This window comes from Mustela lutreola, chromosome 6 (genome assembly GCF_030435805.1).
Source record: "Mustela lutreola isolate mMusLut2 chromosome 6, mMusLut2.pri, whole genome shotgun sequence".
Taxonomy (NCBI): Eukaryota; Metazoa; Chordata; class Mammalia; order Carnivora; family Mustelidae; genus Mustela; species Mustela lutreola.
The window spans coordinates 90892641-90916192 of record NC_081295.1 but is presented as its reverse complement, the minus strand read 5'-3'; the positions used below and the strand labels follow the sequence as shown (position 1 = coordinate 90916192).

At 38.9% G+C, this 23552-nt stretch overlaps 1 protein-coding gene across 5 annotated transcripts in view; it reads right to left on the bottom strand.

Moving 5' to 3' along the window:
- POLH (DNA polymerase eta) overlaps positions 1-23552 on the bottom strand; it is a 36799-nt gene that overhangs the window by 6090 nt on the left and 7157 nt on the right. The window contains exons 2-10 of one of the 5 annotated variants that reach the window (XM_059178066.1): positions 22278-22418; positions 21901-22035; positions 19393-19610; positions 7343-7512; positions 5639-5742; positions 3726-3845; positions 3062-3185; positions 2468-2533; positions 39-208 (exon numbers count right to left, since the gene is read on the bottom strand). In XM_059178066.1, coding sequence (XP_059034049.1) covers positions 39-208; positions 2468-2533; positions 3062-3185; positions 3726-3845; positions 5639-5742; positions 7343-7512; positions 19393-19610; positions 21901-22035; positions 22278-22414 — 1244 coding nt within the window. In that variant the 5' untranslated portion in view covers positions 22415-22418. Of the gene's footprint in view, positions 1-29; positions 209-2467; positions 2534-3061; positions 3186-3725; positions 3846-5638; positions 5743-7342; positions 7513-19229; positions 19611-21900; positions 22036-22277; positions 22419-23552 lie in introns of those variants that run through there. The other 4 variants (XM_059178069.1, XM_059178067.1, XM_059178070.1 and 1 more) reach the window with 4 other exon arrangements.

Sequence of the window (23552 nt, the reverse complement as noted above, 5' to 3'; positions counted from 1 at the left end):
AAGTGTCTTCTGAGAAGACAAGCTAGAATTCGACTCACCAGTCAGTTTTGATTCCTGAAGTGTTACAGTTCCTGATGACAGCAAACGCATCACGGCTCATCTTGTGAGCATCATAGCGGGTAAGAGCACAGCAGCGGCGTGTGCTGCTGAGACGTCTGTCTCCCTGTACACGAATGATCACAGCCAACTGGGTGGCCACCCTGTCATTCTGTGGGTATAAAAGGATTGAGACCAGAACTGAAGTTATTGTGAGCATCTGGATTCTATATATTGAACTGTGTGAGGAGGAAATTACAAGAACCAGGGTGACAGAATGGTTTGGAAATAAACATAATTAATACTTTAAACAATGAAGTGACAAGGATCTTACACGTCCAGAATTACTTTTGGCATAAAGTCCTTTTAAGCTTAAAGACATGAATTTCTGGAAAGATAGATACAGATCCCTACTATGTTGCATTAGATACAAAGTGGGAAGAAAAGCCCCACTTTAAGGCTTTGAAAGCCTATGAAGGCTTATAAGGAGAAATGAGAACAAAGCGACACCTAGTGAGCAAAGGCAAGTAGGCCCATAAGAACTGGGATCCTCTCCCTCTTTAAGTGGCCCACCGAAGAACAAACATTCATCACCACCAATTCAGCTGACAAGGGGCAAACAGGTAGTTGTGGGTGATATCTGACAGTACAGTTGTTGACTTGTAGGACTCCTAGATGTGGAAATATGAGAGAACGTATCAAATAATACCATCAGGAAAGTACAAAACCCCACAGAATAGGAGAAAATATTTGCAAATGATCTGACAAGGAACTTATACCCTGCATATATAGAGAACTCTTAAAACTCAGTAATGAAGAAACAAACCGCTTCAAAAACGGGCAAAGGATCTTGACAAATTTCTCCAAAGATAAGAAAATTGCCAATAAGCACCTAAAAACCATAATGAGATACCACTTCACACCCACTAGGATGGCTAAAATAAGAAAAAGTAACAGGATATAGTGAAATTAAAACCTTTTTACATTGCTGGGAATATAATGTAGCACAGTAACAGTCTGGTGTTCCTCGAAATGCTAAATATAGTTACCATGTGAACCACCAATTCTAATCTTAGGTATATACCTAAGAGGAATGAAACATATGTCTACACAAAAATCTGTACATGAATGTTCATGGCAACATGGTTCATAATAGCCAAAAGGCAGAAACAACTCAAATATCCATTCACTGATGAATAGATAAACAAAATAAGGTATATCCATATAATAGAGTATTATTCATTCATAAAAGGACAAAAGATACTGATACATGTGCCAGTATGAGTGAGCCTTGAAACTATTATGTTAACCAAAAGACTTCAAGCCAGCAAAAAGGCCACATATTGCCTTAGTCCACTTATGTGAAATGTCCAGAATAGTAAGTCCTATGAAGACAAAGCACACTAGTGGTTGCCTAGGATTGGGTGAGTAACTGCTAATGAGTACAGGATTTCTTTTCTGGGTGATGAAATGTTCTTAAATTGATTGTGGAATGGATGAACAATTCTGAAATATACTAAGTAGAAACTACTGGGCTGTATACTGTAAATGGGTGAATTTTATGGCATGTAAAATATATAATCAATAAAGCTATTTCCCAAAGATTTTTTAAAAAAATTTACTTATTTGAAAGAGAGAATGAGAGAGAGGGAGAGGGAGAAGTAGGCTCCCCACTGAGCAGGGAACCCGACACAGGGCTCGATCCCAGGACCCTGGGATCATGACCTGAGCTGAATGCAGATGCTTAACCAGCTGAGCCATCCAGGCACCCCAATAAAGCTATTTTTTTTAAAAGGAAAGGATAAAGAAACTAATCATCAGATGTCAAGTCTTTGACTTCATACTCTATCTCTAAAACTGCCAGTACTTCTCTGTCACCTGGACTGTGTTTAAGTTCCAATAATTTATAGTCTAATCCCTGAATGCCCTATTTAATGGCTCTGTACTTTGAAGAAGATCCACTGTATATTCAGGACTGCAGGAGAGATTAAATAAGAAATATCCCAAAGAGTAGAGGCAAATAGTAAGGAGGGAGATGGGGTAGTCAGTTCATATATTCACAGATCTAGGCTTTCAAAGATCATGTCGAGTTTTATGGAAGGACATAAAAGATTTCCTAGTCTGGTATTTTTTTTTTTTTTTTAAGATTTTATTTATTTATTTGACAGAGAGAGATCACAAGTAGGCAGAGAGGCAGACAGAGAGAGAGAGGAGGAAGCAGGCTCCCTGCTGAGCAGAGAGCCTGATGCAGGACTCTATCCCAGCACCCTGAGATCATGACCTGAGCCGAAGGCAGCAGCTCAACCCACTGAGCCACCCAGGCGCCCTCTGGTATCTTTCTGTATCTTTGTCTCTACTACTTCTCCAGGTAAGCAACAACTGGTATTTAAATCCCAAAGCTCACCCCAAGAATAAAGAAAGAAAATCTTACATCATTTCGGTCCTTGATTAGTCTCTCCTCTAGTTCATGGGCTAATTGCAAAAGCCACCATTGTACCTAAAAAAGTGTTGAGACTTTAATCTTTAAAAATTTAAAAATTCTAGGTTTGTTATAATACTAGATGGAGGATTTGTTCTGTTCTCCCACAAATGTAAATGTACAATAAAGTCTCCTCCATAACCAAGGGATCACCAGATCATAGACCTTTTCTGACCTGCCCTAGCTCAAGATTTTCATTTTCTTTTCTGGCTGACATGCCATCAGGTGAACTTCAGGCATGTTTCAGCTCTGAGAAAAATAACACACACAAACTTGGGGCACAATATCCCAGGCCTTCCACATTACCACCTATCAAAAAAAAAAAGAAATTTCATTTCGAATTTCACTTAGTTCCATTTTATTTCTTTTTGGATGGAAAATATAATACATAAAGCTCAATTTTCAACACACACACACACACACACACACACACACACACCCCTTCCTACTTTACAACAGAAAGGTTCCATCTAACTTATTAAATGTCCTGCAGTTACCAAAACCTAACCCCTTTAAAAGAGGCAATGTTCAAGAAGGCCTGCCTACCTGCTCCTGAGTAGCCAGAGCCGTCTTTCCTGGGAAGTTCTTGCTGCAGCCAATGGTTTTAGGTAGTTTCCTGGGTTTAACTGGATCATGCTCAATCCCACGGCACATGGCATATAGCCAAGATCTAATAAAAGCAGCAAAAAAACTTTAAGGTAAAAGCAAATGATTATTCTTGTTAAAGTAAAATACCTACATTGCGCTACCCTTTTATCTCCTTCATGGAAAAGGAAAATTTTGTCTAAAATTAAGTATACCTCACCTCTGACAGAATCCCTGCACTTCCCAAAGAAATCTAGTGCAATATATGCCAAGGAGAGGGACACTTGGTTATGCTTTTTAAAGCCAAGTCATTTATATTTTTGGAAAAGCACGGAGCAAGCCACTGATTCATATCCCCCAAATTTGGGGTATTTACTAAAAGATTTTAAGCATTTTAGCACACAGAAATTATGTATATATCCAAGCCTATCAACCTACTTAGGGAAATGAAAAACTACTCCAGAGAGGCCACAGTGATTTAATATTTTAAAGCAAAAGGACCAATGAAATTACCTCAAGGAACAAATGTTAAAGATAGGTCTAAATTTTACTGGGTGCTTTTGTCCATATTTGAAATTAGCATCTCCATAAAGTTTATGATTGAAAAGTATTAAGAATCGCTTACCCATTCTTCTCCCCAAAATGACTCTGGAGCTGAGATTCAGTGAACTGAGTAAGTTCACCCATGTATTCCACCCCCAGGATTTCAATGACAGAGGCACCTAGTTTTCCTCCAAGACTACGGCTAACAAAAGAGATAAAGAATTTATAGGTCACATCATAAATATCTGGTTAGCAGCAGACATAAGAAATTTTGCTTGTGTAAGTAACTCTCCTGAGGATTCAGGGAAAATGAGAGCACTTATTGGTCAGTCTTAGTCTTATAAACTATTAATTTTCTAGTGTAAGACTGGATGATTCTGGAAATTTAAATACACTTGGAGTTAGGACCTGGGAATATTAACAATAGCATCAACTAAAGGTTAAAGTCATTGATTAGTTTTCAAGTCATCTGTATGTAAAACTTTTAATTGTACAGGATCTACTATCCCATTTAGGGATTAAAATTCTCACCCCAGGGGTGCCTGGGTGGCTCAGCCAGTTAAGCATCTGCCTTTGGCTCAGGTCCTGATCCCAGAGTCCTGGGATAAAGCCCCACATGGGATCCCTGCTCAGTGGGGAGACTGCTTTTCCCTCTTCCTCTGCCGGCTGCTCCCCCTGCTGTGCTCTCTCTCTCTCTCTTTCTGTGTCGAATAAATAAAATCTTTTAAAAAAGAATATAATAATAATTATTAAGCTTGATCTTTGAGGCCACCTATAATCTGTTCTCGACCTACCTTTTCAGTACTATTTCTCTCACATAATTCTTTTTGGTCCAGTTAACTAGTTTAAGTCCCAGCTCACTGAAAATACTTTATACTTTTCCTCTCTGTGTGTTCAAAACATTATTGAAATCAGAATTGTTCTTCATTTCTCATCTGACAAAACAAAATGTCATGTCTTTTTCATAAATCCTCAGATCTCTTTTCCATGAACTCTGGTAACTACCTGTACAACTCACTTAGCAACTACTCATGTACAGTCTTTTTTTTTTTTTTTTTTTTAAAGATTTTATTTATTTATTGGACAGAAAGAGCCAGAGAGTACAAACCAGGGGGTGAATGGCAGAGGGAGAAGCAGCCCTCCTTCCACTGAGGGAGGGAGCCCGATGTGGGCTAGATGTGGGATCATGACCTGAGCCGAAGGCAAATAACTAACTGAGCCACCCAGGCAGGTCAGTCATGTACAGTCTTTTTTTTAATTTTAAGATTTTATTATTTATTTGACACACAGAGATCACAAGTAGGTAGAGAGGCAGGCAGAGAGAGCAGGGGCGGGGGTGGGGGGAAGCAGGCTCCCTGCTGAGGGGAGAGCCCAATGCAGGGCTCCATCCCAGGACCTCGGGATCACGGGATCACGACCTGAGCCAAAGGCAGAGGCTTTAACCCACTGAGCCACCCAGGCGCCCCAGTCATGTACAGTCTTGGTAGCACTTTCACTGTTGCTTTCAACTGTTACATCTTGTCCCTTCCACAATATTTTACGCCACTGTCAAGGACACACATTGGTATGGTCAGCTTAATTATTCACGTTGTTTAGCTTTTTCTCTCATACGTAGTTTGGGAGTAATTCAGCAGCCCTGAACACCTTGATCTCATATTAGAAGAAAAATAAGTAAAATTTCTATTTGTTTTGTTATTTGTTATTTAATAACAGACTTGAATAAAAAGGCTATAGGGAAATTAAATATATAGCTAAAAACCAGTTCATTTTTAAAATTCAGGATTAAATAACTTCCACAGATAATCCAGAATTGAACGTTCATTAGGAACAAAAGTCTCTGTGTTTTTCAAAATCTCCTGTGTTATCACCCTTCTACCTTCTTGGCTATGGCTACCTACTTTTCCTGGCTTCAGTCTTTCATAAGGAGCAGAAGAAACCAGAGAGTGCCCGCATGAAGTATGCGAGTGAAATGGAAGGTACTCCTTGAATACTTACATTTTGCCAATAGGCATTTGGCTGAAGAGCTGCGGGACTGACCCATGTGAGACCAGGGTCTGGCGGTTGGGCTTGTTCAGTCCACAGGCCAGTTTTGCCAGGACCTGGAGCATGGAAAGGATAAAAACTTCCTTACTGCCAACCTCACCCACACAGAGAGTTGGTGAATATTAATACACACACACAAACACAGGCACTGCTTAAGGGCTGTAACTAATGGTTTCCACATTAAAATGAAAACCAAAACCAGAAACTCAAGACCTCTCTAAACCTTGGTATCCCACAACATCCTCAGTGGAAACTATGACCCATTATCATCCTCATTGTTCTTTCCACATCTTCTATTCTGTTTTCCTTTGTCATTTTTCCATCCCCATCTATTCCTTAAGGCTCTCTGACTTTAAGAGGGTAAAAAGCCCAGAGAAGCTGCAGAAGAAACTTCTATACGATGCATTTCTTGGCATGTCCATATAAAAATGCTGAAGCCAACCTGTTTTACCCTACCCCATTTATTTACATTACTTGATTAATTTTTGAGTCCTGGATTTAACACAGTTTACCATAATTTAAGTTATCTGTGATAGAGATTGGACTCAAAATGATCATCGAATTAGTATACATCTTATACTAGAAACAAGACTTCAAAATGAAAAAAACCCTAAGTCTTTGAGAACTCTTTTGAAAGAATAAGGTGCTTCAGTGATAGCATTTCATAAATTGTAACTGGCAGGAAAAGTATAAAATTATCCTTTAAATTCATTGGAGATATTCTCTGGAACTTCTCCTAGGCAATATTTAGTCTTATTTAAATTACTACAGTGGGACTTTGGTTTCCCCTCCCTTCACCCAATCATAAAAATATTCTAAAACTCTGTGGGATAGTTTGGTGATTGGAGGAACGGGGCAAAGGTAGAAACTAGGAATAATCAGGCACTGCCCAATTATTGAGCCTAGTTAGAAGGGGATGAAGATCCCAGACCCTCACTGTACTTTAATAAAACCAGTTATTCAGCCCCTGATTATTGATAATTATCTGTGGTCCCTATACCAAAACAGTGATCCAAATTAATAAAATTTTATTATTCTATCTTTCTTACTGCTCACTAGAAAGGAAGGAATAGGCAAAAACCTACTCAGGCAATTCCACGAAAGTATTGAGATAATACTTTTCAGCAAGTGAAAAGAAATAGGTTTGTATATAAAATTGAAAGATTGACATTTCTATACATAGTTCAGTCATTAAGGAAATATTTTGGACACAACTATATAAATAAGCATTTTCTGCTGGTTTTTCAGATTGCTGCTTAGGCAAGTACATGTTCAAAGACAATTTCCCTTGTTAGAGAATTACCCAGGCTTTTGTTCGGTCTGCAAAACATTTTTTTTTAAAGATTTTATTTACTGGAGAGAGAGAGGGAGGGAGGGAGGGAGGTAGAGAGAGCACAGAGGAAGAGGGAAAGCAGACTCCCCACTGAGCAAGGAGCCTGATACACTGCTAGGCTGGATCCCAGGAGCCTGAGATCATGACCTGAGTGGAAGGCAGCCACTTAACCGACTGAGCCACCCAGGTGCCCACACAAAACAAATCTAAATAGAAACCCATTTCAAAGTATGCATGTAATGGTTTAAATGCCCCACTCATATCCATCCATGCTGCATTTAACTAAGATATGTTTCTCCTTGAAACCCACTATTAGCCTTCACCTTATTATGTGAAATTCCAGCTGAACACTGAAAGCCCGTCTCCTTCTCTATGGCTGCTCTCATTTCCTCCACAATCACTGCTCCAACAGTGAGCTGCAGGTCTGGAGAGGTGGGGTTATCAATCTGAAGAGAATCAAGCCATTGAAATAAGCCTTGTTTTCGCGTCTCCTCTGAAAAAATTGAAAGGCTGTATTTAGACATTTTTTTAAAGTCAGGATTTTGTGTTCTCTAATACAGAAATGCTTCCTTTTCACAGTACTTTAGCTAATGTATGTTTTCTTTTCTGTTTTTCTGTTGGTTTGTTTTTTAAGAGAGAGACAGAGAACATGAGTGGAGAGAGGGAGATGCAGAGGGAGAAGCAGTCTCCCCACTGAGCATGGAGCCAGATGTGGGGTTTGATCCCAAGACCCCAAGATCACAACCTAAGCTGAAGTCAGACACTTAACCAACTGAGCCTCCCAGGTGCCCCAATACGTACGTTTTCAAACATAAAAAAATGGCTATTGTTTAAACTTCTGGGTAAGAGAGATCAATTTCTCCTTCCTATCAATTCCAGAAGCCTTAGCTTCAGCGTAGGCTGAAACTTATATATTCAACAAATATTTTTTATTAATGTAGTCTTTCATGATTTATGATTTTATTTTTATTTTTTAAAAGATTTTATTTATTGGAGAGAGAGACAGTGAGAGAGAGCATGAGAGAGGAGAAGGTCAGAGGGAGAAGCAGACTCCCCGTGGAGCTGGGAGTCTGATGGAGGACTCGATCCTGGTCCTCTGGGATCATGACTGAGCCGAAAGCAGTTGCTCAACCAACTGAGCCACCCAGGTGTCCCTCATGATTAATGATTTTAAAGTACATGTTTTCTCTCTCCGGTTCTCTGGAACTTACTTTTTCCAACCCTCCCTAGTACTTTCTCCCCCCAAGAATTCTGTTATTCAATTAGAAAATACTCAGAATTAAATCATGCTTCAAAATAAATGCATTTATATATTTTTAGAGACTGATTCTCCTGGTGAGTAGCTAAAATTCTGGTGAGACACTAGTTTTTTATTCTACTGACAAGCTACTGAAATTAGATGTAGCTTTGGACTCAGGGCCTTGAAAATATTTTATTATCCAATTAGAACTAGTCAGTTTTGAAAAAGCCTAAAAAATGATTATAAAGCAAGGGAGGTAGGTATATAGAAAATCTAGACATGCTGGTTTAGACAGACAGTAATGAGGTATGAACTAGGCAAGAAAATACACTCAAATTATTGTGAAGAGGTATTAGCAAAGGTTCACATATATAGAGGAGGAAGATGAGCACACAGAAGTATTTTCCAAAATTTTTTTTTTTTTTAAGATTTTATTTATTTATTTGAGAGAGAGAGAGAGAGATCACAAGTAGGCAGAGAGGCAGGCAGAGAGAGAGGTGGGGAAGGAGGCTCCCCGCTGAACAGAGAGCCCCATGCCCACAGGCCCGATCTAGGACCCTGACATCATGATCCAAGCTGAAGTCGGAGGATTAACCCACTGAGCCACCCAGGCGTCCTGTATTTTCCAACTCTTGATGACTGCTGCTTCTCTCATTTGCTGGCTTATCTTCTCCCTCTAACACTCTGGCAGATACTGAGCAACATTGTCTTATCTGTATCTGTGCTTTTTTTCTCTTGGTGAACTGGTACTGGCTTACGTTTCAATTTGCTTATGCTGAATGCACACAAATCTTCACCTCTATTCTCAAACTCTTAAACTCTAATCCCTTAGCTCCACCTCCACACAGAATACCTCTTCTTGAATTTTTCATTATAGTTTCAAACCATTATAGTTTCAAACTATAGTTCACTATACTCTCTAAACTTAATGAAAATCAATCGTTATATGTTCCTTCTCAAATATTCTTTTTTCCAAACAACTCCCTATTCCTTCCTCCCTCCCTCCCTCCTTTCTCTTATCTCTCTCTCTTCCTCTTTCTTTTTTCCTTTCTCCCTGTCTCTTTCTTTTTTTCTTCCTCTTTCTCTCCCCCCCCCCCGCTCTCCCTTCCCTTCCCCCCTTTTTAAAAAAAGATTTTATTTATTTGACACAGAGAGAGAAAGAGAGATCACAAGTAGGCAGAAAGGCAAGCAAAGAGAGAAAGGGGCAAGCAGGCTCCCTGTTGAGCAGAGAGCCAGATGTGGGGCTCAGTCCCAGGACCCTGAGACCATGACCTGAGCCGAAGGCAGAGGCTTAACCCTCTGAGCCACCTAGGTGCCCTCCCTTCCTCTTTCTTTCTTCTCTCTCTCTTTCTTACCGTCTTTCTTTCCTAGGCTCCATAACCCCTCATGGAGCCCAACACAGGGCTTGAACTCACAACTCTGAGATTAAGACCAGAGCTGAGATCAAGAGTTGGACGCTTAACTGACTAAGCCACCTAGGCACCCCACAACTCCCTATTTTTATTAAAGGTTTAAAATTCCAATAATATTGGCTTCCTTTCTCTTTTATTCCCCATTATTTGGTCGATTTTTTGGTCAACAAAACCACTTCAAAGTATTTCATATATCCATTGCAACCTGCCCTATCTTGTTCAGCTTTTCTTCATTCTTGCCCAGACCACCATAACTCCTAAAACTACCCTCTCCCTGAATGCATTTACACAATGCCCATGAATGAAATATTCCCCAATGTTATCCATCTTATCCTCTCTTCAAAACCAATGTTAGGGCACCTGGGTGGCTCGGTCAAGTAAGGGTCTGTCTTCGGCTCAGGTCATGATCCTAGGGTCCAGGGATCGAGTCCTGCATCAGGCTCCTTGCTCAGCCTGGAGCCTGCTTTCCCCCTGCCTGCTGCTCCCCTGCTTGTGCTCTCTGTCAAGAAAATGAATAAGATCTTAAAAACAAACCAACCAACTGAAACTGTTGTTAGCTCTCTCATACCTATAGAATAAAGTGCCAACTCTATAAAACTGGCACTGAAGACCATCTGGCCTTTTCAATTCATCTTCCATTAATCTCAAATTTGTTATATCCTTAAATTTCCTGAACATACACTGTTTCAACTTTAAGACATCCCTTATCCTATTTCCCTGCTCTTCTTTCTTTTTTTTTTTTTTTAAAAATATTTATTTATTTGTCAGAGAGAGAGAGGGAGAGCGAGCGAGCACAGGTGCACAGAATGGCAGACAGAGGCAGAGGGAGAAGCAGGCTCCCTGCCAAGCAAGGAGCCCGATGTGGGACTCCATCCCAGGACACTGGGATCATGACCTGAGCCGAAGGCAGCGGCTTAACCCACTGAGCCACCCAGGTGTCCCCCTGCTCTTATTTCTGATCTTCCTTTGCTTAAATACTACTCAGGGCACCTGGGTGCCTCAGTTGGTTAAGCAACTGCTTTCGGCTCAGGTCATGATCCTGGAGGCTCAGGATTGAGTTCCACATTGGGCTCCCTGCTCAGGGGGAAGTCTGCTTCTCCCTTGGGCCATTTCCCTTCTTATGCCCTTTCTCTTTCTCTCTCAAATAAGTAAAATCTTTGAAAAAAAAGACTTTCTTTAAAAAATATATTATTTATACTTCAGGGTTTATTCAAGCTTCATCTATCATGTGGTATTCTCCAACTAGTCTAGCTAACTTTGGGGTGCCCTGTTAAAGTCCTTTAGCTCTTATCTGTAAAACATATAGCATAATTGTTAAAAGAATATTCTGTAGTTAGGCAGTGTTCAAATACTGACTTTAGGGCGCTGGGTGGCTCAGTGGATTAAGCCGCTGCCTTCGGCTCAGGTCATGATCTCAGGGTCCTGGGATCGAGTCCCGCATCGGGCTCTCTGCTCAGCAGGGAGCCTGCTTCCCTCTCTCTCTCTCTGCCTGCCTCTCCATCTACTTGTGATTTCTCTCTGTCAAATAAATAAATAAAATCTTAAAAAAAAAAAAACAAATACTGACTTTATCACTATGTGGCTTTGAACAAGTTCTGTAATTCTCTGTTTCAGTTTCATGGTCTATGACATGAGTTTGAGTACTGTATCATAGGATTATTATGAGGAATTATATATAATGTGTGTATATGTGCATATATGTGTGTGTATGTGTATACATACATATATATATAATCTTATATAAAGCTCCTTAGCAGTGTCTTGCATGTGTTAACAACAGTAAATAGAACATCCTTTTTTTGTTTGTTTCTCATGAATTTATTAAATTATATTTGACAGGGGCGCCTGGGTGGCTCAGTGGGTTAAAGCCTCTGCGTTAGGCTCAGGTCATGATCTCAGGGTCCTGGGATCGAGCCCCGCATTGGGCTTTCTGCTCAGCAGGGAGCCTGCTTCCCCCTCTCTCTATGCCTGCCTCTCTGTCTACTTGTGATCTCTGTCAAATAAATAAATAAATAAATAAATAAATCTTTAAAAAAATTATATTTGACAGTTGAAGCAAAAATTAAAACCACTTAGTATTTATTAGGTTTGGGAAAGGAAAAAATAAGAATTTATTGAAATTGTGGGATTTGGGGGGCATTTTTCCCAAGTACTAGAGCTAAATTTGCTTTGCTTTAGATTTCTTCATTATTGTTTTCCCAAATTATGTAATGTTACAATCTTGTTACTCTATATCCATTTCAATTGAACAGGGCCACAAAAGAGAAGCATTTCGCTTATCTCCTTCTCTAGTTGGTAAGAAGAATCTATACCATTTTGGTTTTTCTCTGATACACTGAAGTGGACCAGAAGAAGATTCTGGCAGTTTTGGTGTAAAATGACCACTAGAACTGAGAGACTTCCCCTTTCATATGGAATTATCTCAGCAGCTTTGTGGAAACCAATTGACCAAAAAATATGGCACTCTATTTGTGTACTTCCTATCATCCTGTACCATGGATCTGTCTCATCTTACACCAATACTACACTGCTCCAGTTACTGTAAATTTATAGTTAAATCTTAAAACCAGAGTGTTTAAATCTTCCAACTGAGTTCTTTTTCAAAGTTGTTTGGCTACCCCACATCCTTTGCATTTCCATACAAATTTTCAAGTCAATTTGGCAATTTCTACAAAGTCCTGCTGAGTCAAGAAGGGAATGCAATGAATCTTAGGTCAATTTGAGGCAACCTGAGCTCTAATAACATTTAGTCTTTTGATCCATGAGCATATTATATCTCTCCATCTATTTCATTTTTTCTAATTTTTAAAAATTTTTAAAAAAGATTTTATTTATTTATTTGACACAGAGAGAGATCACAAGTAGGCAGAGAGGCAGGCAGAGAGGGCGGGGAAAGCAGGCTCCCTGTTGAGCAAGGAGCCCAAAGTGGGGCTCAATCCCAAGGCCCTGAGATCGTGACCTGAACTGAAGGCAGAGGCTTAACCCACTGAGCAACCCAGGCACCCCCATTTATTTAATTTTTCTTCTCAGGCATTATGTTTTATAGTTTGGTTTTTGTTTTCTTGAGAAAGAGAAAGAGAGAGCAAAGTGAGGTGAGGGGCAAAGGGTGAAGCAGACACCCCACTGAGTAGGGAACCCAACGCAGGGCTCAATTCTGGAACTCCGGGATCATGACCTGAGCCAAAGGCAGATACTTAAATGACTGAGCCATTCAGGCACCCCTGTTTCATAGTTTCTAGTTAACTAGTTTTTCATATATATATATATTTCACCTATATACATTTCTCTAATAATTTCATGATTGTAATGCTATTGCAATAACATGGCTTTTTAAATTTCAATTTCCCATCTTAAATTTTAGTGTGTATAAATGCTACTGATTTTTACATATTGACTTCATCCCCTGCAACCTTGCTAATCTCACTTATTTTGGGGGGAAGGGTGGGGTAGATTCTTTATGATTTCTTACAAACATGATTATGTCATGTGGAAAGTTTACTTTTTCCTTCACATCTAAATATCTTCTATTTCCCCTTCTGCTCTGATTGCACTGTCTTATACCTCCAGTACAATGATGAACAGAACCAGCAGAAGAGTGAGCGCTGATGAGTTGTGCCAAAACTTTGGGGTTAAACTGATAAATCTCTAGCTATATGCCACAACTCCAGGCACCATAACTATAAAAGAGAAGTTCCTGTACTGATAATGAGTGTGCCCTCCTTTATGCTATCAGCTGATTAATGTCTTCCAAGCTACTTCTGGTTGTTGGCAGAATTTGGTCCCCATTTTCTTGCTGGCTGTCAGCAGAGGGCAACTCTCAGAGCCTAGCCATGGGGGCCTCCTCCAAAAGCCCTCTGAGAATATGGCAGCTTCCTTTTCAAAGCCAGCAGGGGACCCTTCCAATCCCACCACTCTCATCTTTAACAATGATTTATAATTTTTTATACAACTACACAACTGCTTCATGTCCTAGGCATTCAGAAGATGTTCATTATATGTTTAGAAAGAAAGAAATTAAGAGCAAAGGGAGGAGATAACTAAGGAGTTCCTTAACTGATACAAACTACTTAGAAAATGGCCTTGAAAGGAAAGTTTTCAATCTGACAGTTTTGAGTATTATTTTTAAGTAATTCTACCACTTAAAGCTTTCTACACACATAACTATTTTCAGAAACAGAAAATAAGTTGCAAACACAGTATGGCTGATTGCCAGCTCTGTATTAAGAGGTAGGACGGCAAAGTTAACAGAAACTTCAGTATCAAAACATCGGAAATACCTGACTTCTTTTCCTAGGTTTGAAATAATTCACATCCATGAAAAATAATTTCTAGAAGAAGATTATACACACTTAGATCAGTTAAATTCTATTATCAGTTTTTTTGGTTGCACACATCATAAGAGGACCCTGGAATATAATATGAAATATCATAAACCATTTACTAGGCATTACACTTTTTTGAGCACTATAAATAAAAAGATAGTTTACTTCAACTGGAAATTCAATACTTAAACTGGACACACTAAAGCAATAGTTACAGAAGACATACAGAAATAAGACTTGTTTATAAACATCTGCATTTTTGATTAAAAAAAAAAAAGGTGTAGAACAAAGAGCAGCATGTCCATTTGAGTTGAGGTAACATTTGCCACCAATGAAGGTATATACCATAGTCTTCAGCCAGAGAGCTCTTTAAAGATGAGTTGGAGCCAAAAATACAAATGTAATGTGTAATAACAGTTCCTATTCTGAGGTATATGGTTTTCAGAGGGTCTGTGAAACTCGTGAAAACTGCACACAGAACTACCTTATGTGTAGATATGTATTTTTCTGAGGCAAGCAAGGGTCCATACTTTGAAAAAATTTTCAAAAGGGGATACAGCCCTCAAAAAAACCTGCAAAGAATCAATGATTTTTAAGTATTATAAAACTAATTTCAAGTGTTTTAAAGCATTAGCCTCACAGTAAAATGTGGTACACAAAGCTAAGACCAAAGAAAAACCTTCTTTATTATGATCGTTAGCTTTCTTCCTTTTTTTTTTTTTAATTTGAGGTAGAACACGCAAAAGAGAGAGCACAAGCTGGGGTACAGAGGGAGAGGAAGAAACAGGGTGCACGATGTGGGGGTTCAGTCCCAGGATACTGAGATCATGACCTGAGCCGAAGGCAAGAAGCCAGATGCTTAACTGACAGAGCCATCCAGATGCCCCTGATCGTTAAATTTCTGACTCTGGTCGCAGACTACTAAGAAAAGAAAATCATGACATATTTCATCATCAAATGTTTATGTATTATAACTGCCTCCTTTAAGTGGCACATTTTTTTCTTTTAAAGATTTTATTTATTTATTTGACAGAGAGAGAGAGAGAGAGAGCACACAAACAAGCAGAGGGATTGGCAGGCAGAGTGAGAAGCAAGCTCCCTGCTGAGCAAGGAGACCGATGCAGGGCTTGATCCCAGGACCCCAGGATCATGACCTGAGTCGAAGGCAGATGCCTTACTGACTAAACCACCCAGACGCCCCTAAGTAGCACATTTTTATTGTCCATTGTATTTTCCTGAAGGAATTGAAGGATTTGCAGCCTCCAGGTTGATAAACTCTGCTATATCAGGATCAGAGAATAAAATGATTCCTCAATTGTCTTTCTCACAAGCTTCCCTGGGCAGTTGTACTACTACCACCCTTCAACAAGTTAAAGGCTTATCATACAACTGTTCAATGGCAAAGGGCACTTTAAATATGGAACCCATGGGAAATTTACCACTTTAACTAGAAGTAAGCTAAACTCTCCTTGAGCTTTTTCTAGACAAATCTCTACTGTTTGTACAATAACAGATTGCCTTAATGTTCTCCCCCATTAGAAGTTAACTTGCTATAGGCTGGTATCCAGTCCCCCCCCCCCTTTTTAAAGATTTATTTGTCAGAGAGAGAAAACATAAGCAGGGGGAGTGGCAAGCAGAAGGAGTTGCAGGCTCCTCGATGAGCAAGAAGCTGGAGGTGGGACTTAATCCCAGGGCCCAGGGGTCATGACTAGAGCCAAAGGAGACGCTCAAACTATTGAGCCACCCAGGTGTCCCAAAGTTTCCTTTTGGTTAATAGCCAGCATGCAGAAGTTTTTACTGAAAAAGCACTTCTGAATAAGAACAATGTTACAAAATAATAGTTCTAAGAGTATATGTTACAAATAAAGAGGAGATACACTGTTCTGAAGATAGCCTTTATGAAAAGTACTAGAAAATGTCTAGGACAAACTGTATATCCCAGTTAAAAAGCCTGTAACTGCCAAATTCTTTGCTCTGGGAGATCCAGCTGAATTCCAGTTTCATAATATTTGATTTAAAAAACGTAAGGCCCAGATTCTCTTATATCTGTTATCTAGAACTATTAAAAATTAGCAATATCACAAAAGCAAAATTTTTGTTGCCCTATTTTTTTTTTTAAGATTTTATTTATTTATTTGACAGAGATCACAAGTAGGCAGAGAGGCAGGCAGAGAGAAAAGGGGAAGCAGGCTCCCCGCTGAGCAGAGAGCTGGATGTGGGGCTCTATCCCAGGACCCTGAGACGATGACCTGAGCAGAAGGCAGAGGCTTAACCCACTGAGCCACCCAGGTGCCTGTTGCCCTAATTTTAAGAAATTATTTTTAACCATCGAGTAAATTTATTAAAAGCATTGTCATGCAGATTACAGGCATATCTTGATTTTTTGTGCCTTGCTTCAATGTGTTTTTATAAACTAAAGATTTGTGTCAACCCCACAAGAAGTAAATATATTGGCACCATTTTCCCAAAAGCATTTGTTCACTTTGTATCTTTATGTTACATTTTGGTAATCCTCACAATATCTCAAACCTTTTCATTATTGTTATATTTGTTATAGTGATCTGTAATCAGTGATTACAACTTGCTGAAAGGTCAGGTGGTTAGCATTTTATAGCACGAAGCTTTTTAAAATTAAGGTATGTACATTTAAAGATATGACACTATGGTGCCTGGATGGCTCAGTCGGTTAAGCGTCTAACTCTTGATCTCAGGGTTGCGAGCTCAAACCCTGTGCTGGGCTCCACATTGGACGTGCAGTCTACTTATAAACAAACAAACAACACTTTGTACACTTAATAGATGACAGTATAGTATAAACATAACTTCTATATGCACTAGGAAACCAAAAAATTAACCTGACTTACTTTACTGAGATATTTGGTTGTGGATAGTTTGGTTACCGAAATATCTCTGAGTTATGCCTGTATAATACAAGTTTTTTCACGGAGGTAAAATAAAGATGAACTTATAAAAAAAAAAATCACTTGTCTTTTCCCTACACATCAATAACCAAGTATAAAATATAATAGAAAAAATGTAAAACGATAGCAATAAAAAAATTTAAAACATTTAGGAACTAACAACACATGAATGCATAGAATCTTACTCAATTAACTAACAAGTATATGAAGAAATGCTCAACTTCAATTGGTAAATAGAGAATGTATATTTAAACAAACCAAAAACATGAAATACCACTTTATAGCCATCACATTGAAAATGTTTTTAGGGGTGCTTGGGTGGCTCAGTTGTTAGTCTGCCTTCAGCTTCGGATCATGATCCTAGAGTCCTGCTCAGCAGGAAGCCTGCTTCTCCCTCTCCCACTCCCCTTGCTTGTGTTCCCTCTCTTGCTGTGTCTCTGTCAAGTAAATAAATCTTAAAAAAAAAAAAAATCTATCTATCTATATATATCTATATATATATATAAATAGATATGTATATATTTTAAACATTAGAAAACAGCAATTGGGATGCCTGGGTGGCTCAGTTGTGGAGCGTCTGCCTTCGGCCCAGGTCATGGTCCCGGGGTCCTGGGATTGAGCCCCACATCAGGCTCCCTGATCAGCGTGGAGCCTGCTTCTCCCTCCGCCTACTGCTCTCCCTACTTGTGCTCATTCTCTCTGTGTCAAATAAAATCTTAAAAAAAAAAAAGAAAAAGAAAACAGCAATTGCTGATGAGGATATAAGGGCAATAGGAATTCTTTTGTACTTCAAGATTAGGGTAACTGTTATAGCCATTCTGGGAAACAATCTGGCAGTATTTAGTGAAACTAAGCATGTGTATGGTTTATGACCTAGCAGTCTACTCCTGAAAACATTTCTCAGAGAAACCCCTGAATAAGTTCAAAAGAGGATGAATGAGGACATTTATCATATCAACAGTAAAAAACCATAAGAAACAAATGAGTTCATCACTAGAAGATTGGTAAAAAACATGTAAATATGATAGGTCCATACCGTGGATATATGCTACAATTAAGAGCAATCAATTACACATAAATACAACTACATGGAAAGATCTATAAAATCACCACTGAAGGAAAATCAAGAAAAAGAATGAGGTCTACACTGTATGCTAACCATACTGGAATTAAAATTTAAATATTAATTAAAAAAACAAGAATAAGATCTATAACACACACACACACAAAAAAAAAGATCTATAACACAATTCTATCTTTTAATTAAAAAGCACAAATTTTAAAAGCATATACACAAAGCAACACTGTACAATATGTAAAGACATACAAATTTAAAAAGATACACCAAAAACATACACCACAAACACAAAACACAAAAGATACACCAAACACATACACCACACAGAGGGTGGGCCAGGTAGGGAGGTAGTGGGGGGAAATCACTATGAAGGGGAAAGTAAGGAAAATAAATAAAACAAAAGAGGTTTTGCATAGCCCATTGATATTTTACTACACATTTTCTTTAAAGATTTTATTATTTATTTGATAGAGAGCACATAAGCGGTGGTGAGGGGAAAGAAGGGGCAGAGGGAACAGAAAAAGCAGGCTCCCTGCTGAGCTCGATCCCAGGACTCTGGGATTATGACCTAAGCTGAAGGCAGACACTTAACAGCCTGAGCCACCCATGCGCCCTAGTATTTTACTATGAATTGATCAGAAATTTTGAGTGACTCAGGGACGCCTGGGTAGCTCAGTCAGTTAAGCGCCTACCTTTGGCTGAGGTCAAGATTCCAAGATCCCAAGATTGAGTCCCACATCGGACTTCTTGCTCAGTGGAGAGCCTGCTTCTCCCTCTGCTTGTGCTCTCTCTCTCTGACAAATAAAAGAAATCCTTAAAAAAAAAAAAAAAAAAAAAAAAGTAAAAGAGATTTTGAGTGACTCAACTCCCTGTACTTGAGGTCCCCCTTAAAGATTTTATTTATTTATTTGACAGAGAGAGATCACAAGTAGGCAGAGAGGCAGGCAGAGAGAGAGAGAGAGAGGAGGAAGCAGGCTCCCCGCCGAGCAGAGAGCCCGATGCAGGACTCGATCCCAGGACCCTGAGATCATGACCTGAGCTGAAGGCAGCAGCTTAACCCACTGAGCCACCCAGGCGCCCCCCACCTTAAACTTAAAAGAAACCAAGTTACAATGTTATAAATTAACCTACAAATGACAAAAGTGCTCAGTTTACTGATAACTCAAACCTGCTCTCATTTTATCTAAATAGAAACTTGATTTCATACAGATTCCACAGATTCTCAACATCCATATACCTGGAAAGATAAGAGAATTTGTATATCCTTCCACGTGAGTCCTTGTGATTCATTCAGGTTGTAGTTTAAGTTTCCTTTCAATCAATCCAAGAAGGATCAGCGTGACCAAGCAAAGCAGATTCCAAAGGCAGGAAGCAGAAGCAATATGATGCTATGGAAGTACCTTTCTGATCAGTCCCTTCTGCTGTTGTAGGGCCTTGGGGCAACCCTTCAATGTAGGTGGTTGGCAACAGGTCAGCTGAGATAGGTTGCCCTTGTAGCTTTTGTAGTCTTTCTTGTACAGCACCCGTCAGGTCTATATAAGCCTCATCAATGCTGGCACGTTCAATCACAGCAAAACGAGACATTACCCCCATCACTTCCACACTGGCTTCCCGGTACCTAAAAAGTATACGGATTATCATATGTGTAGGCAATAAATGAAGGCAACATAGTGACTGTCAGCCCCCATCCCCTCTATCTCATAATAGAATCATATATATCACCAGTGTAAGGTCTCCTTAAAGGGAGCAATGGTTTGGCAGAGATGAGACAGTAACCCAAATGAAGGGATCAATGCACAGACAGATGGATGGTCAATAACAGAAGCAAAGAAAAAGAAGAACAATGGAGGCAAACATGTTTAGTGACTCTAGCACTATGAAGGTGGAAAGCATCCAGACCATAAACATGTTTTTGTGGCTCTCTCCAAAAGGAAAGAAATGCTTCAAACTTGTTCAACTACATTTTACTAAGATCACCTATTCTTTTTTTTAATTTTCATATATCCATTATGTATTTTCTGCTTCTACTTTTGTCTTCAAATAAGACATAACTTACAGGAAACACCGCCCTGATTTGTGAACCCAAGTATCTGGTATTTCTCAAGACAGTGTTTCTCATTTTAAATTAACAAAGTGACATTAGGATTTTATATTTCAGTTAATAGTGAGTTGGAACAACATGTGAGCTGGTCCTTACTACACACACACACACACATCCAACCAACTAACCAAGTCCAATCAGTTCTGGGTATACTAACATTCAAATAATCAAACTGAAGATAAAACTAGTATAATTATTGTTCTAAAGCATCTTCAAAAGAATTAGAAAAATATTTGGCTTTTTTTCCTTTTAATCATTATTTGTGCTGGAAAGGATAGTCATACCTCAAAGGAAAAAAAAGAGTGCTAGTGTGTGCAAGAGCATGAGAACATGATACACACACACAAATGCACACACAAAGTGAGGAAAGAACACCTTATTGCAGTAGCTGGTGTTCCTCCATGGCCTCTCAGGCAACTTACTCCAAAGTATCTTAAGAATATTTGATAAAATTTATTTGTATACATTTCTGCAAATCATAATTTATAACTTGGTATCACAAGTTAATTATTAAAACAATTTTAAATTGTGAAGATTTTTTTTTTAAGATTTTATTTATTTGTCAGAGAGACAGAGAGAGGGGGATAGAACACAAGCAGGGGGAGTGGCAGGCAGAGGGAGAACTGGCTTCCTGCCAAGCAAGGAGCCCACTGTGGGACTTGATCCCAGAACCCTGGGATCATGACCTGAGCCAAAGGCAGATGCTTAACCAACTGAGCCACCAAGGCATCCCTACTTGATGAAGATTTTAAGAGTAAAAGAAATGATCCAGTTTAAAGCATGCAGCTTTTCAAAATCACACTCAGAAATCAACTATATTTCTGGGGAAGTTACATTGTCTTTACCAGCACAAAGGTCTATTCAATGCAGTGTAGTCTATTAGCTGCATTAATGTTATTTTAGGGTTAAGATATTCATCTTCAGTAAATCTGTCTTCTCTTCTGGCAATAACTCCAGGGTGAAGTTGGTTATGGCACACCACCTTTAGACTTGTAATTCATAGGTGAATTCAGGAATACTGTAAGTCTTAAGTCAAATCATGACTGCTACACACCACACTACATGGTAGAGTAAACTGCGAGAATATGGCTACTGAAATCTAAAAAACCCCCTGAATCCTCAGCCTTCTATTTTCTAACTGTGTGAACTTATATTATTTAAGCTCTCTAAACTTCTTTCTTTATGGAGGTAAGGGGATGGGTAATTCTAGAGTCTATGTTATAATAACATGATATTTAAGAGATCTTGCCTATGGAGAGTTTAACACAGGCTGGCATAGGACAAATGCTCAATATATACTATCCATTAGGATTATTATTAATGGTTGGAGCGTGGCCATGCCCATATAGACTAATGTTCTAAAATCTGGGGAGTGACAGCTCACTTCAAACACAGAGTTAATCTCCTTTGAGATTGTTCAGTTCTAGCAAGCAACTGTAGATACTGTACTATGTCAGTTTGACTCATCCTTCTCTGGAAAAACTTAGTTTCAGTCAATCTAATCACTTCAAACCAGACTTTTGGTCTAAGAACATGGAAACTGGTATTTTTAAATATAACACCAATTTTTAAACAATTAAGGAACTGAAGCGGTGTTAAGGGCAGCAACTTGTTAAAGGCTGTAATGACTGCACTGTTTCTGAAACATAGTATCAAAATCTATTTTCATTTCAAAGAGAAAAGCTGGCTGTCCAAAGGAACTCTGTCAGGTATTAATTATACAACACAAATTTGAAACATCAGTTCCTAGCCTCATAGAATATTATTTCCAATTCTTCCATTCCCCTAAACATTCTTTCCTTCTTACTTGGTGAGGTCAGCTTTCCCACGGGACTCACGAACTTGTGCCAACAGAAGATCAGGACATAACTTCTTAGCATCATCTGCCCACATGCTTCTAGTGACCCCAAATGCACGAGCTTCATAACTCACTGCAACTATTCTAATGTTAGGGAAAAAAAAAAAAAAGATAAATAAAAAACAGATAAATATTACAAGATCACAAACAAAAATAAAATTTAACCGAATGGGCTATAAACGTGATAGCAGAAACTTTTTGGTCACAGATGCCACTATTCCATCTCAAACATAGCAGTTCAGAGATCCCAAAAACAGGACCTAACACACTGTCATGTATTCTTATAGAATAAAACAGTTGGCAGTTACAATAGCTATGATACATACCCACCACCCTTCCATGACTTGTACTGGACAACTGCACAAGGTTTATTCCTCAAATGAGGATTCTGCCGCTGTTCCACTTGAACAAAAAAACAGTCCATGTCCACTAGGACAACTACTCGGTCCTGTCCGGTAGCCATTTTTCTGAAAGACAATATTTTATAGTCAGAAAAGACACCTAATCCGAAGTGCCAAGGAAACAGTAATTTCTGTTCTTCCACTGTTGAGTTATCATGAGCATGGATATTAACAAGAATGAAACAGGCATATTCATATACTGCTGGTAGGAGAATAATATATAAATTGGTACAATTTTAGGAAGGTAGTAAAGCTTAGGTCATCATGTCTCCTTAGTCTTCTACAATTTGTGACAGTTCCTCAGTCTTCCCTTATTTTTCAGGATGTTGGCACTTTTGAAGAGAACTAGTCTTTTACTTTGAGAATGTCTCTCGATTTAGGCTTGTCCAATGTTTTCTCTTGATTATATTAAGGCTACATATTTTGGCATGAATATTATGCAAGTGACGTACTCGTCTCAATGTATCATATTGAGATACATGATATCAAAAGCTGTTATTACTCTTGTGGTGTTAACCATGATCATTTAGTTGTGATAGTTTGCCAGGTTTCCCATGGTAAAGTTACTATTTTAAGTTTTTTAATTGTTATCTTAGGGGAGATACTTTGAGATTATATAAAGATCCTGGTTTTCCTCAAACTTTCAACATTAAGTACCTATCAGTGGGTATTGCCTGTAATACTTCACAGTGTTCTAACAGTGATTTTCTATTCATTTATATAAACTTTTGAAGGCAAAAGAAAATACTACATACTGGGGTGCCTGGGTGGCTCAGTGGGTTAAAGCCTCTGCTTTCGGCTCAGGTCATGGTCTCAGGGTCCTGGGATCGAGCCCCGCATCGGGCTCTCTGCTCAGCAGGGAGCCTGCTTCCTCCTCTCTCTCTCTCTCTCTCTCTGCCTGCCTCTCTGCCTACTTGTGGTCTCTGTCTGTCAAATAAATAAATAAAATCTTAAAAAAAAAAAAAAAGAAAATACTACATACTATTCACATACAAACATACATAAAGGTATGGATCATAGATCGGAAGATCAAAATTTATATGCTTGGTAGTGGATACAGAATAATGCTCTCATTTAGCATTGTCAGGAATCTGGAAGAAGGAATGTAAACTAAAGCAGTGGCTCCCAACTTCGCTGCAGATTAGAATCATTTTTCTTAAAGAAAGCACTATGTCTAACGTGGGGCTTGAAGTTACAACC